This window comes from Halyomorpha halys, unplaced genomic scaffold (assembly GCF_000696795.3).
Source record: "Halyomorpha halys isolate HHAL.00 unplaced genomic scaffold, Hhal_1.1 Scaffold487.1, whole genome shotgun sequence".
Taxonomy (NCBI): domain Eukaryota; kingdom Metazoa; phylum Arthropoda; class Insecta; order Hemiptera; family Pentatomidae; genus Halyomorpha; species Halyomorpha halys.
The window spans coordinates 384,783-399,087 of NW_027111707.1; the positions used below are offsets into that span (position 1 = coordinate 384,783).

General features: G+C 27.4%; 1 protein-coding gene across 1 annotated transcript in view; it reads right to left on the reverse strand.

Annotated features, from left to right (window-relative positions):
• The window catches only part of LOC106683479 (uncharacterized), a 109,057-nt gene extending 97,822 nt beyond the window's left edge, over positions 1-11,235 (reverse strand). Inside the window, exon 1 of the mRNA XM_014424980.2 lies at positions 11,169-11,235. Coding sequence (XP_014280466.1) covers positions 11,169-11,214 — 46 coding nt within the window. The 5' untranslated portion in view covers positions 11,215-11,235. The remainder of the gene's footprint in view (positions 1-11,168) is intronic.
• Positions 11,236-14,305: the final 3,070 nt, after the last annotated feature.

The window sequence follows — 14,305 nt, forward strand, 5'->3', positions numbered from 1 at the left end:
ATTGATCTTTCGAATAAAAAAAAAATTTTGATTACAATTTAATTTTTTGTGTTATTTTTTACAATTTCAAGTTCTATCGGGCTTAAAAAAACACCCTCCCTATACATATATATTGAGCTCGTTGCAAGCTGGAACACAATGTGGAATGCTTCGAATAAACCACCTAGCCTTCACTAATACATTCCACGAATAACATTACATAATCACAAACAAATACACAGCACAGAATACACATTGACACAATTTCTTACTTTCCATGGTTACACAAAATATTACTTGAAACGATTTAATATTATGACGACGTACAAGTATGATGAAGATGGACAAGTGCACAATTTCAAACATATACTTTATGAATGTAAACTATATGACCGACAAGAGTTCAGCTAATACAAGATGTAATACTGAAACAAGGCAACTAGCCTGAACCAGAACATATACTTTATACTAAATTTAAGACAGACTTGCTAAAATTCACAAAACAAATTGACTTTGGCCAGCTGACTAATTATAGAAGGGCAATCTAAAACCTCTTGTTTGTGTTTGGAATTTTTCTTTTTTTTTTATCTTATTTTTTCCTTCTTTTTCTTTCTTCTTTTTTTTTTTTTTTATTATTAATTAATTATGTGCTTTGTTTTACTTTTTTTAAAACGTTATAAACAATGTAACAAATTATATATAGTCAAATATTTTGTACTGTAAACATATAATATATGTAGCATGCCTCATGGCATGGAACATGTATAAAGGAAATAATTTTATGGGGTTACTGTTAAGAGGAAAAAAAATATATATATACATTATTTACTTGTGTGTAATTGTTTAGAAATCTTAGGACCTGTTAGGATATCGAAGTGTATGAATACCTCTTTCTTCTTCGCGCATCTTAGATATATTATAATACCTTTTACTAGCAATTAAACACAACGAAATTAAATTCTAGTTCTATATGCAAGCTGTAAAGTAAGTCCCTCCCTGAAATGGCATTATCGACCGTTGGCTTGTTACGGAAACACTCCGTCCATTTCAAGAGATATATTTATTAATCTTCAAGTGCACTGATTGTGATTTCTAAGCTAAAGATAGAGTAATCGATTGTTTGTACACTTGTAATGAAGATCATTGAACGCCTCGTTCTCAAACGATGCTCAACTATCACCTTTTTAGTATAAAAATCCTTGAAGAGCCTCTACGGTGTTTTTTCCTCCATTTTAATGGTGTCAAGGGTTATTAATATGGACGTTAAAATAGCACTTCGAATTTATCAAATTAACCGATCATGCAAATTGATCATAAATACGGATCTCTATTGCGTTACTATGTTCTCTTAAATGTCGCAATATATATGTTTTTATTTTATTTCCTTGTTGTTTGAGAAATATGCCATTATACCTAAATTCAATGCAAATTAAATTATATTCAATATAATACTTGTGGAATAAATTTGAGCACACCTCAGGCTTAGATTAGGACATGTGTTGGATAATATGGCACATGTTGGTAAGATTATATCTTATGCTTTTTGTACTTTGATACAATATATTAAAACATGAGAAGAATTGGTTTAATTTCGATAATAATTAAAAATTATAATTTTACTTCCAAAAATATTTATCATTAAAAGACCATGTGGCTCGATCTCTGAGAAAGTGCCAGAAGTGAAGTCCATACGTTTTGTGTCGTCCAATTTGTGATTTAGGAGCATGAATTTTTTTTTTTAAACTATCTCCAAAAAACAGAATTTAATTTTTCTTTTAGCTGTTAACTTATTTTTACGAAATTTGTTAAATTAATCGATATTACATGTGCCTCTCCTGTCCCAGCACAATCTTTTCAACTTCAAGATAAAATAATCTCCCGTGAAAATTTCAAAAACATTTTTTTTAGAGCACAAGTTAGAATATTTCTGCGTATTCGATAAAAATAGTCCCCTTTACTTGTAAACATCTAGGTTATGATACCAAGAAGAAGTGTTAGAGTCGAGAGCATTGCCGTCCATATTTATTTTTCGAATTTTCACGGTCATTCGTAAAATGTTTGGGGATTCAATTTCGATTTTAAGAGAGTTTCTGCATTTTTTTCAGCTGGATTAGGGTACTCTTAAATCTCTGAAAATAAAAACTTAGAGGGAGGATGGACAAGTTAAAACAGGTTTTCTTGGCTCGAATGCGAATAAGTTAAAATCTACAATTTTAGGAGTGTAAATATCACAATTTTGGATTAAATGAATGTTTTAATTCTTCCCAAAGCTCTAAAAAAAAAATATTAAAATTATATTCATCATTAAATTTTAATAAATGATAATAACTCAGACAGTTTTTTTTTTTGTTTTGTTTTTTTATAAAACTTCCTTATTTTCATTTCATTATATTTTTATTTATTTGTTGAACATCTCATTACTCCTCCGGACCGGTTTTTTTTTTTACTGCTGTCTGGTTGTTCATTATTATTATTTATTACCATTTTATGGTGACTGAATGAGGATGCTAAAAATTATTTTTATTGTGCCGGTCAAAAGCCAGTGAGGGGAAGATGAGTATTGGAGACCGTGAGAGTTAAGAGATAATGAGGAAATGGTTGCTAAACTCTACGCGACACCCTTCACCCAGTACTCGGCGAGCAGTTGCAATTTTCGTCCTCTTTATATATATATATAATATATACTCTTAAAGAGTTATATATAAACTACGGACAGTACTTGTAAAAGGCGGTACTTCAGGGGTAAAAATAAATAAGAGCTACTATAGATAAAGATCGGACCATATTAAATTTTCATAAACCAAGAAAAAATGTATAAATTATAATTAATTTATTAATAAATAATAAAAGTATAATAATATTATATAAAGCTCATATTACTTGATTGTCCCATTGATTTCGCTCACCCTCCTTTTCTTGCCCTAACCTAGAAAAAATACACTGAATCCATATACGTCCACCTTAATCCTAATCCCGTTAACCATCAAAGGTGATAAGAATTATGATTATCTATGCCTTAGAAAATAACTATATAATTATTTATATACAGAGATATACATAAGTAAATTAAATACTAATAAATAGAGGAAAATTAAACTTAAACATCCATTTCTATATACAATATTAATTTAATACCCGATTTATTTTTTTAGATTTTTATATAATTATAGTGTTATGGACGCTAATAATGTGTAATTTTATTGTATTTTTTAAAATAAAAACCATTAGTTGCTTTAAATTGTTTAAAGGTACTACTTTTATTATTATTATTATTATGTAGTATTACATTCCGTTTCCATTGGTAATAGAGATGTTGGTAATAGAGGATTCACACCATATATAAAGAGATATAAGTAAATTAAAAAATAATAAATAGAAAAAACTTCAATACAATATTAATTATATACTCCGATTTATTTTTTTAGATTTTTATATTAAGATTAAAACTTGATGCGATTTTGTTTTTGTTTTAACACCTTTTTAGCATTTTTGATCTTTGTCGTTCTTGACATCAAGATGACATTTTGCAGATTCATATCTTTGAAGATTTATAGCTTTAGCTATAAACGACTGGTTTCATCCTTCCAAGGATAGCCGGTTCGGAATATGCATCACATAAGTAATAATATAATGCAAATACTCTCGAATTCAGGTTTAGGGAGAAAACACAAATTTCTGTCTTATCGTAAGAAAAAATTTTTTTATTTAGATTTTTCAAGTTGCTAGTTTGAGGGTCTTTGATTGGTTGAGAAAGTAATTATGGTTATCAAATGGAGAGTAAAATACAGTTGTTTGGAATGTGATATTGTTAATAATTAAAGATACTACGGTTATTAAAATATATATCAATAATTAATGTAACTGACAAGATTTAGGTCAATTTTGTGTCTGTGATACGATATATGTTCAACCCGCAGATGCTTCTCTGTGAAAACTTTGTTAATTGGACATTTTTTCTGTGCGCGCATGTTCTGGACATATACGCCAAACATCTGCATAAAGAAGCAAATTACTATAAAATTTTATAAAATATGAAAAATATTGAAGACTTGATTACTTGATTGGTTTTTCATGACAATATTTACGGGAACATAATAGTTTTGTGCATATAAGTACCTTCCTGAGTAAGATCGTAAAAAATATTCGTTTATTTTTAGGCCTCGACCATTTCAACAAAATTATAATTTTATTTCCAATTCCGATATATTCACCTATTATTAAATTGCATTTATATATTTCCTCTTCATTGTAGTTTGTAACGATAATTATATAAAGCCTGGAGGATTCTTAATTCCTTAATTTAATTTTTAAAAATATATATAATATTTCAGCCCGACTCCATTAATCTACACGAAAGTTAGGAGAGGGTTTAGTACCATCTAAAGTGCACGAAATTGTAAAAACCGGGCTTTCGTGAACTGATCAGAACTGGAGATATAAAGTAAATTATTTAATAATTTTTTTCTTATTTCGAACCTATAAGATGTCATATTAAGACATGAAATAAAAATGATATTGATATGGTTAGGAAGAGAAGAAATTTAGGTTTCCAACAGTTGTAGTTACGTTAAATTTGGGTTACTTTATGAGGAGTTATGAATTTACTTCGTGGATGCGGAACCAGTCTAATACATGATTTTTCTCTTTTAAAAAAATACATCTTTTTTGATTACTTTACTGGAAGCTACTTTTTTTTTTCTTTATACATTTAATACAATCAAAAATCTTTTTTGTTTTCTAATGCTACACGAAAAAACAAACGATTGGTATATGTTAATCATTAAGTACAAGCAGAGGAAGGTTATACAATAACAAAAAAATTCTAAAATTATTTGTAATTTTTTTTTTCCGGCTACTAGAGTAGGGTGCATTGGCAAGAATGCGAGAAGACAATAAGTCACAAAAAAAAGTTACATTGAAAATGATGATGCCACGTGCGTACCTTCACCTTGTAAGTTATTATAGAATGTGACATCCTCATCACCAAAATATGTACTTTATATTATGTCACTACAGATAACTGGTCTATTTACAATCTAAACTAGGCGAAACATTTTTTTCACATCCTTATCATGTTAAGATTTGGCAAGAATTGAAGATAACAGGAAATGATATTAAGGTTGTAGTTTTAAGTAAATATTTGTTTAACAGTAGTAAGAATTCAAATGGTTAAATAAAATTCTTCATAAATATTTTGATTTCAAGAACATAAATCAAAATCTCTTCCATTTGTAAGACAAATTAATGTTTAGCTTCGGATTCCTTCAAGAAATATGGCAGTGTAAGACTTACTGAATCAGACGGTATCGACACAACCAAAGAGATGTGGATATGCATATCCATGTAACAAATATTTTTGAAACAGGTTCGATAAGATCGGACATGAAGATATCTCATTCACATAATACGGCCAATATAATTGGCGTTCAACCATCATTTGTAATAAATATATTTTATTTTGATAATAATCAGGCGTTGTTTCTAGCATTTCCCATCCAGACTATCCTTCAGGAACGATATTCCATGATACCCGGGGCCAGGGCGTCCGAGGGGGGGGGGGCAATATGAGTTTACTAAAAGAATCAATAAAATTCAAAAGTTTTTTTGAAAAATAGATTTATTATTTATTTATGTCCCCCTTTTAAGCCCTTGTTAAAATTTCAGATATAAATAAAATATGATAATGAAAAAATATAAACATAAAATTCAAAATGAAAATTTCAGTTACAAATATTCTTGTGATATAACTAAAGAATAGACACGGAGCAGAGGGTATACAATTACCGCAATGCTTTATCATATATTTTCTATAGATATAATTTAGAAATGGATACGGAGATGGGGGCTCTACAGTACCCGCAATACCGATTACTGAAGCACTCTGAAGGCTTTTTATTTTTGTAAAATAATTGTGCTATATTTTATATTAATAAACTATTTTTATTTATTAGAAATTTCTTTTTTTCATAATGCCTTAATTCGTATATGAATTAATTAATTAATGAAAAGAATAAAACATAATAAATATTAAGAGAAACCATTGGGCCCTTGCTGAACTAACGGTCACCCTGTACCTTTCAATTGAAAAGTACTGTAGAAATTCTTTCTCATTTCTAAAATGTTTATTTATCATATAACCATTTTTAAGTTTTTATTTTATGTTATTTCTTTAAAAGCTTTTAGGCCTCAAGTACTTAAATGTTCACACAATTTATTCCTCCTTTTACTATATGTCGCCCATGTCTAGCGTTATTCTAACTGAATTTTCTACTCATTTGACCATTTCTTTATGAAGTATAGTAGTTGATTTTTTTAGGAAAATGTGTACACTTTTTTTTTAAAGCAATTAAAAATTTTTTTTTTCATTTATCGTTTATTTTATTTATGTGTCTAATATTGCAGTATATTTAATAAATAGTATGGTTTGTTACGGTCTAGTTGAAAAAGCAATTTTTAATAGGATTCTAGATGTTTCAAAAATCATTAGTTATTATATTAAATGATGAAAGATAACATAAAAATAACTTACATCGATTTGTCCAGACTCTGGGCTCAATAAATTTGGGTAAAATTCATGTGCTTTAAAATTCTTACCAAAAGTAATAAATTCATTAGTACATAAACTTATATAGACTTTGTTATTTTGGTGATATTATATATTTTTGAATATTAATTTTCATTTTTAATAGATATATATATCCTTGGGAGGGTAATGGGAAGTTTCTGTCTTTCCAAATCAAGTTTTATTATTAGAAAAAATAAAATAAAATGAATATCCGTTTGTGTATCATTAAATGTTTTGGAACAATGTATAATTGTTAATTAAAATTAATTATTTTCCTTATTTTTTTTTATAAAATTTAAGTGCATAAAGTCACTTTTCGTTTTTCAATACGAGCTCAGCTCAAGATTCCTCTTTGATTCCACATATCTTTATAGAAAAGAAACATCCGAAAGGCAATCTGTTCTCTAACGATAGCACCAGTAAATCAAACAGACTTCCCTAGTATTGTTAGTTTTGGCATTTATAGCAATCTTATCATGGTCGACTGTTGGCCAAAACTTCACTATCTAAAATTATTAAAAAGAAAATATTAATAAATTATTTTTTTATAGGACAGGTTCAGTTTAGATAAATCTTCATATTTCGAAATAAAACATCCCTCCTGGTAGTTGCATTTCGCAAGTGGCCTTTTTGGTGAATTGTATTTTTTCGAAAATAAGTTTTCTTTTATATTTATTTAATTTTTGTAAATATCCCTGTCCCAATTGTATTTGATTTTTTACTTATATTTTGTAATTAGTATAAACAATTTGATTTTTTTTATAGGATTATTCATTTTTAATTTAAAATATTAACTAAAATTAATTAATTAAAGAATAATTAATTTTTGTAGAGATAGAAGAAGTTAAAATCATATTAAGCCCGGGTTTGTTTTTATAAATGTAAAAATTTATTATCTAAATTTTAGTTTATATACAATACTTATACATTTTTATTATGTTTTGACCTTTTTACTGGCCATTTTCGAACATTTTTATCTTTATCCCAGTCATTATTAATTTAAAAATTATTTTCAATTGTAGAACTTTTAAAAGTACTTGTAGAAATTTATTTTAAATTTTATTTCTCCCAGTTGGTGTTAAAATATTTTATTGAAATTTATTTTAGTTGTATAATAAACTATACAAATTAAAAAAAAAAAAAAAACCTTCAACCAAAATCGGATTTGGATGGAGTTGACTTTATTGTCGAACCATTTTTATCTTTTTCATGCTTCCATTTCCCTCATTAAATTAATATATTTATAAATATGGCTGATGTGTTTATAAACGAATATGTACTTTTTCAAAAGTAGTTTGAAATTTTCCGAAAATATATATTCTTATAATATTACAATTATTATTCCTAATTATATTGAAGAAACAGTGCAGAGATAGAAACAAAATAAACCCTCCTTACAATAAAAAAACTAAATTGATGTAATTAAAAGACTTGCTGATGTTTCCTGTAGTAAAAAATACAAAAAATACTTTAAACATGTATTTTCATACTAACTTTTGATTCATACTTGCTAAGTTTTAAATTGATGAATTAAAAATGACTAGCTTTATGAAAATTCACACTAATATCTTCTTCTCTAAGAAAAGTAACTATTTGCTTTTTTATTTTTCTTTATGCATTCTTTTAGAAAAAAAAAAATTAGAAAATATATCATATCCGCCAATCATATTTTATTAATATTTCAAAACAAAGAATTTCTTTTACAACCCAGATTAGACCCGATTGAAATTTGTCAGAATGTAATTACATCCGTTACTGATTCACAAAGATATCTTCTTTTTTTTATTGATAATGATGTGTGGAATTTTATTATGATTTCAAAGATTTATTTCATAATCTCTGTAATTATAAATTTAAAAAATACTCTGAACCCGAGTATCTACGAGCTCACATATCTCGAGTGTTTTTTTTTGTTTTTTTAAAGTTTTCTAGACGCCTAAAATCAGACACTTCAAAGTACGTTCGATTGACCCAGTCTCTTCATATTGTTTCCTCAAAGCATTTATCTTTAACAAATTTCTTAAAGTATTCGCGAAATTGTATTAGTACGTTTTTTTTTTCCTTTTATGTTTGAAATAATATTTCTCTGAATTATGAACAATATCATGTCCAAGTCAGATTTAGAAAAAAAAATACATCCCCATAAAGAAAAAGAAAACAATAAATTAAAAATATATCCGTAGGTAGTGGTGAACCAGACTTCATTAGTGTAATTTTTACTACCCAGACATCATTTATTGCATATTTATTTATTAAAAGAAATATTATTCATTGCCTGGTTTATTAATTAAGGGAGTCTAGTTTCTCCCCAACTATGAATACGTCTTGAAGACTTCCTATTTATACATTTTACGAAAATAGATTTATTACCGCCAGGTATTTTAGTAAGTCGTTAAGAATATTTTTTATTTCATTAACATACATTAGTTCTTATAAGAAAATATAAAAACATAAATATTACTAACGGACTTACTACAAACAAATTCATGACTTGTAATAATGGACTTATAAGATATCTATGTAAGATAAGTAACTTTTATGGTTTAGTTTTTTTGTATATCGATTAGCCGTTACACTTTTTGTTGTTTTGGGTAACTTTTTGGTAACTCCTTTTCATTTCTTTAATATGATTTTTTTTTTATTTATTCCTCGTAAAATCTCTGATTTAAACCGCCTTTCAGAATCTGATTTATTATGAAATATTGTACCATTCGTATCTGTGGTAATTTTGTTTTTAATTACTTAAAAGATAATGTGGCAATGTAAAATTTATGTTTTTCTTTAAAAAAAATATGTCCCCTATTCATCTGTTTCATTACTACTGAAATGATTTTTAAGAAAATCAGTTGTAATTAGATAAACATATCCAATGAAATATTAAGATTTTTTATTAAACGATATTTTACGTTACAGATGTTTTGGGACATAATTCATTGATAATTTTTAATAGTTAAATGCATAGTTGTTGAAACAAAAGAAGTAAATATATTACAAATACATTTGTAATGAATCGTTAACATTCGTTCCATTTAATTATATTATTAATTATAATTTTATAACCATTTTATTTATTATTATTATTATAGATTGAACAAAGTCAATCTAAAGCTGTGCCAAATTTATTTTTTATTGGTCGAAGAACTTTTTTTCACTTTTTTTCGGTCTACACCACTTCGAGATTTATTGTTAAAATAACAAATTCATTTTGGATTCGATCTGGAAAAACCATCCAATCTCAATGAAATATGCTAATATTTATACTTTTATTTTTTAATTACAGAATACTTATTTTAATAAGTTTATACGAATTGTTGAACTTCGTTTTTTCAAGTCTATTCCAATGTGTTAACTTTTTTAAAATATTTTCATTATTAAAAATAATGTATACGACTGTAGAATTTAATTTTATAAATAAAATGAAATAGACTTTTTATTTAAATCAGTCGGTAGTACCCAGTTTGGTTTAAAAAAGAATTTTAACATTTTCATATCGATGTTGCTAATAATTATATATCTACAGACTGCGAAATAAAATATAGAACATGAATATATATATATATATATATATATATTCAGTGTTTGATACTAGATTATCACAAGGTTAAAATAATAGTTTTTTCAAAACAATTAAGTAACTTATGATTATAATTAAGTATTGAAACTTGTAATGAAAAATAATAATTTGAAAATGGGTTCTTCACCCATTTTTACAAAGCAGGCTCAGCTCTAAACATACATACATGATATAACGTGAAATATCTTTAAACCGACATAAATCAAATATCAATTATTCTGTTGATATTTTTTTTATTTATTAAAACTAGATTTCTTTGTTGATACAATTTGTTTTATTCTAAAAATATTCGCTATTTATCTCTTTTGTTTTTACATTACATATTCCTTTTTGTTCTTTGTCAACTACTAACAAAAATTGGTATTAGTATTAGTATTAATATTAAATTTGAATTATTTATACCTATCCTCTAATATTTGAATAATTTCAATTACCAATTTGTCTAACACCATAATTCCTATAATATTATGGCCTATTTCCAACTTTTTAAATTGTTAATTAACAGTTTTGCTCTTAGAGTATCACGGGGTAAAACAATATTAATTCTATAACTTGGGAACTAAATATGAGATTTTTTTTTCATATTATATTGATTATATGTTTGTTGGTATATTGGACCGTTTATGATTATCTCATTGATTATGTCTATGATAAATTATAGACTTAATATTTTTTTTTATTATTCCTCTTCTTCTATTCCACCGTTCCTTTAGAATTCTATATAATGAAATATATCAATAACTCACCTTCTCTAGGAGGCATTGACAAGATGGTGAACTTGTTAGTTACAGGAACTACTTCCTCCCATCGCGGTCTATAACAAGTTCCGGTTCCGCCGTTTATCCTCATAATGATATATTTTTTCTTTCACTCACACTCATTTAAACACATTTAAAGGATACACAAAATCTGTTGTATTCGTTTTCTGGTGTCATGTGTTATAGAATATAGATATATTTATATTTTGTTTTAAAATATATATGTAAGATGTTTATATGAAAAAAAAAATTATAATTATTTTTTAAAGTTGTTTGTTGGTGAAGATTTTACCGGGTAAGAAGCAGAAGATGACTAAACGTAAGAGATGCTGTCCCATCGCTGCCTGCAGCCAGACTGAACTCCTCCCTCCACCTCCCTCGAGTATACTCCCACCAACCCGACAACTTTTTTCCATTTAACATTTCTTATCTTCATTACTAAACTTTTTGAGACTTAGAAGTTTGATATTACACGTGTTCGGAAACTTAATTTTAAATTGATGTTCTGAAATGAGGTGAAAACTGTTGCAGTTACGACATTGGTAGATTTGAGGAGGTTTATAGACTAAATGAAAACTATATATAATTTCTTGTCAAAATTGATGAGTCTGCCAAGTATAGTTAGAGGAAATAAAAAATGGTGGCTATTTCAAAACGTTAAAATAAAAATTTTCATTCAGAACTCCGTATCGTTAACACTACCAACAACACTAGAAAGCCTAATTGAACATTAATCAAAGTTTAGTACATTTACTAAAAAATTAGCCCTAACTGACCTGTCTACGATGATGAGACGTACAAATGTCTATTAGAACTCAAATTAAAGCTAATTTATTGTGCTATAAAGTATTTTATGACGTTCATCTTCACAGGAGTAGTAGTTTTCATGATATTTGCTAAAATATATTAACAAGATGATTTGTGATTGTTTGGACAAAAGTTTTGATTTATGAAAAACTATATCTGAGGAACTACTGTAGGTATTATACAGATGTCTGCCAGGAAGCAACACTAGGTTTTCTAGTCTTGTAGATAGTTTCATATATAATCAATGAAATTGATGACTCCGAATGAAAATCAATTTTATTTAAAATTTTTAAACAGCCGTCATTTTGTATTTCCCCTGCCTATACTTGGCAGACTCAACAATTTTGACTAGTAATTATACGAAGTTTTCATGAAAGTAATCAAAAAGTTGGAGTGCAAAAAACGACTTTTTTGATGCTAGGAAGTTCACTGGCCATGTGTAATGAACGAGTTCCTAGCAAATTAAAAGATTAGTAAAACCATGGTCGAGATCCTGCAGGAAGTTGCTCTAACCCGCTTAAGAATAGTCCTTAAGCACTCTCGTCTGGTCAGAAAACCATGGTCAACCTCCAACATGGCCAATATTGGCATGTTGGAGGTCGACCATTCTCACGATTAAACATATTTTTGAAGAATGCTCTCTCTATTTACCAACAGTTAGCAGAATATGACTGACCCCAAATTTATCTGAAGCTCTCACCGACGAGGAAGCTAAAAGTTACATTGGTATTTAGTGTTAATTGTTTTTATTTCATTCTTGTTATTTTTATTTTTCATTTAATTTTTTTTTTTAATTGGTTCCATTTTTTAAAACATTTTATACTATGTATTGGATGTCTATAACGTTCATTTAAACGTTGTACTAATACAAATATATTTTTGCCAATTTATTATTATTAGAGATTACCATACGATGTTCTATTATTTCATTATGTTTATTTTTTAAATTTATGTAGATTACTCTAATCCACTTGACTCATTTTCTTTCTATCTTATATTATTCTAAAGGAACTTTTCTCTGAATAAATATAGGATATTTTTGATGTTATGATTGCATACAGCACAGGATGTTTTGTTTAGACTTTGTCTATTACCTGAAACGTCAATTAACACATTATTATTATTTGCTATTTACTGATTAATAATTAATTCAAAGGAATAACCGTCATATATAATTTGTATTGTTTTTATAAATGCAAGAAAGTTTTGTGGGGGATATTTACGAATTATTTAAGAACTACATTTCCTCTTCAACTCCTTATTGCCTTAAGTACCTATCCCCGAGCGATATAATCTTCAAAATAGATTATAGATATCTCAAAACCTGTCTGATGTTCTACTTTTTTCTTTTTAATCTTTTTTCCTTCGCTACCTTATGAGAGAGAGAGCCGTTCTTGATACCCGAGTATCAAAGCGCACGGTTAGGCAGTTGGGTTCTCACAAGAATCCGGATTAGGTTGGGGAGATCTCCAGGTGTTAAGGCTCCGGTTTAGAGAAATCGGGTCCCTGCGAATTCAACCAAATTGCACATCTGGGAACTAGGTAATGATCAATGATGTCATTAAGTGGTAGTGTAAAACTTTCATATAACGAGCACTTATAGTGAAGATAATTTTGTTCGTTATAGAAGGATGAATATAAAATGAAATAACAAAATTATGCATGTATCGTTTAAGCTATGAACTTTCATAAGTCAGAAAAAAAAACTGCCATTTCAGTGACATTTTTTTCTCAAAAACTTTTTTTTGTAGTTTTGAAGAATATTTATTACATTTTTTCTCACTTCTTAAATTCTTTAAAAATGTCTCTAAGACCTTGTGTTTTTTTTTTTTTAATGACTTAAAGATTGTTTTTTTGTAGTCCTTACTACTTCTAAGTCAAATATGAAAATTCTTAGAATGAATGATTTAAATAATTAAGTTTGTGGATTAAAAAAAGAAAAGGTCACTTTTTTCTTTTAATTTATTTTAATAATAAATTATAAAAATGAGTAACTTGTATTTTCGCAATGATTTGACATAAGAATTAATTTTTTTGTTAAGTAATAATATAATGTTTACTTCTCTAAAATAATTTTAATACGGGAACAACCAATATTATGTACAATTTTTTTTATTTTTCAAATAATCCAATAATTTAATTCTGGAATTATGAGTTTGTATGTACATATTTGTTAACATTTGTCCATTATAAAGGATTGAAAAGTGCAAGTGTGTCTGAATTTTTTTGGGGAAATCACACGGGGGTCCGGAGTGGAGGAGTTCCGTAATTGCGGAGTTCAGATTTGTATTTTGTTGGTCGGAACCTTAATAAAATTTCTGTTAAGAGAGCTTTCCGTTATATGATCATGTTGCATAATAAAATCCGAGCTGAGCAAATATTATTTATAAATAAAATGTTATATCCAATGTTTTATTAATAAATAAACATTGTATCAATGGAAATTTAGTCATTGTTTTATTTATAACTAATTTTTTCCCGGCTCTGAATAGAACTATCTGATTGGTAATTGAGCACTTTTTTGCCTTTATTGAACTAACTTTCTAACGTTACATAGAGTATGTATGCGTTGTATGTAAGTTAGGGATTATGTTGGCCTAAATGGTTGATATAAACATATAT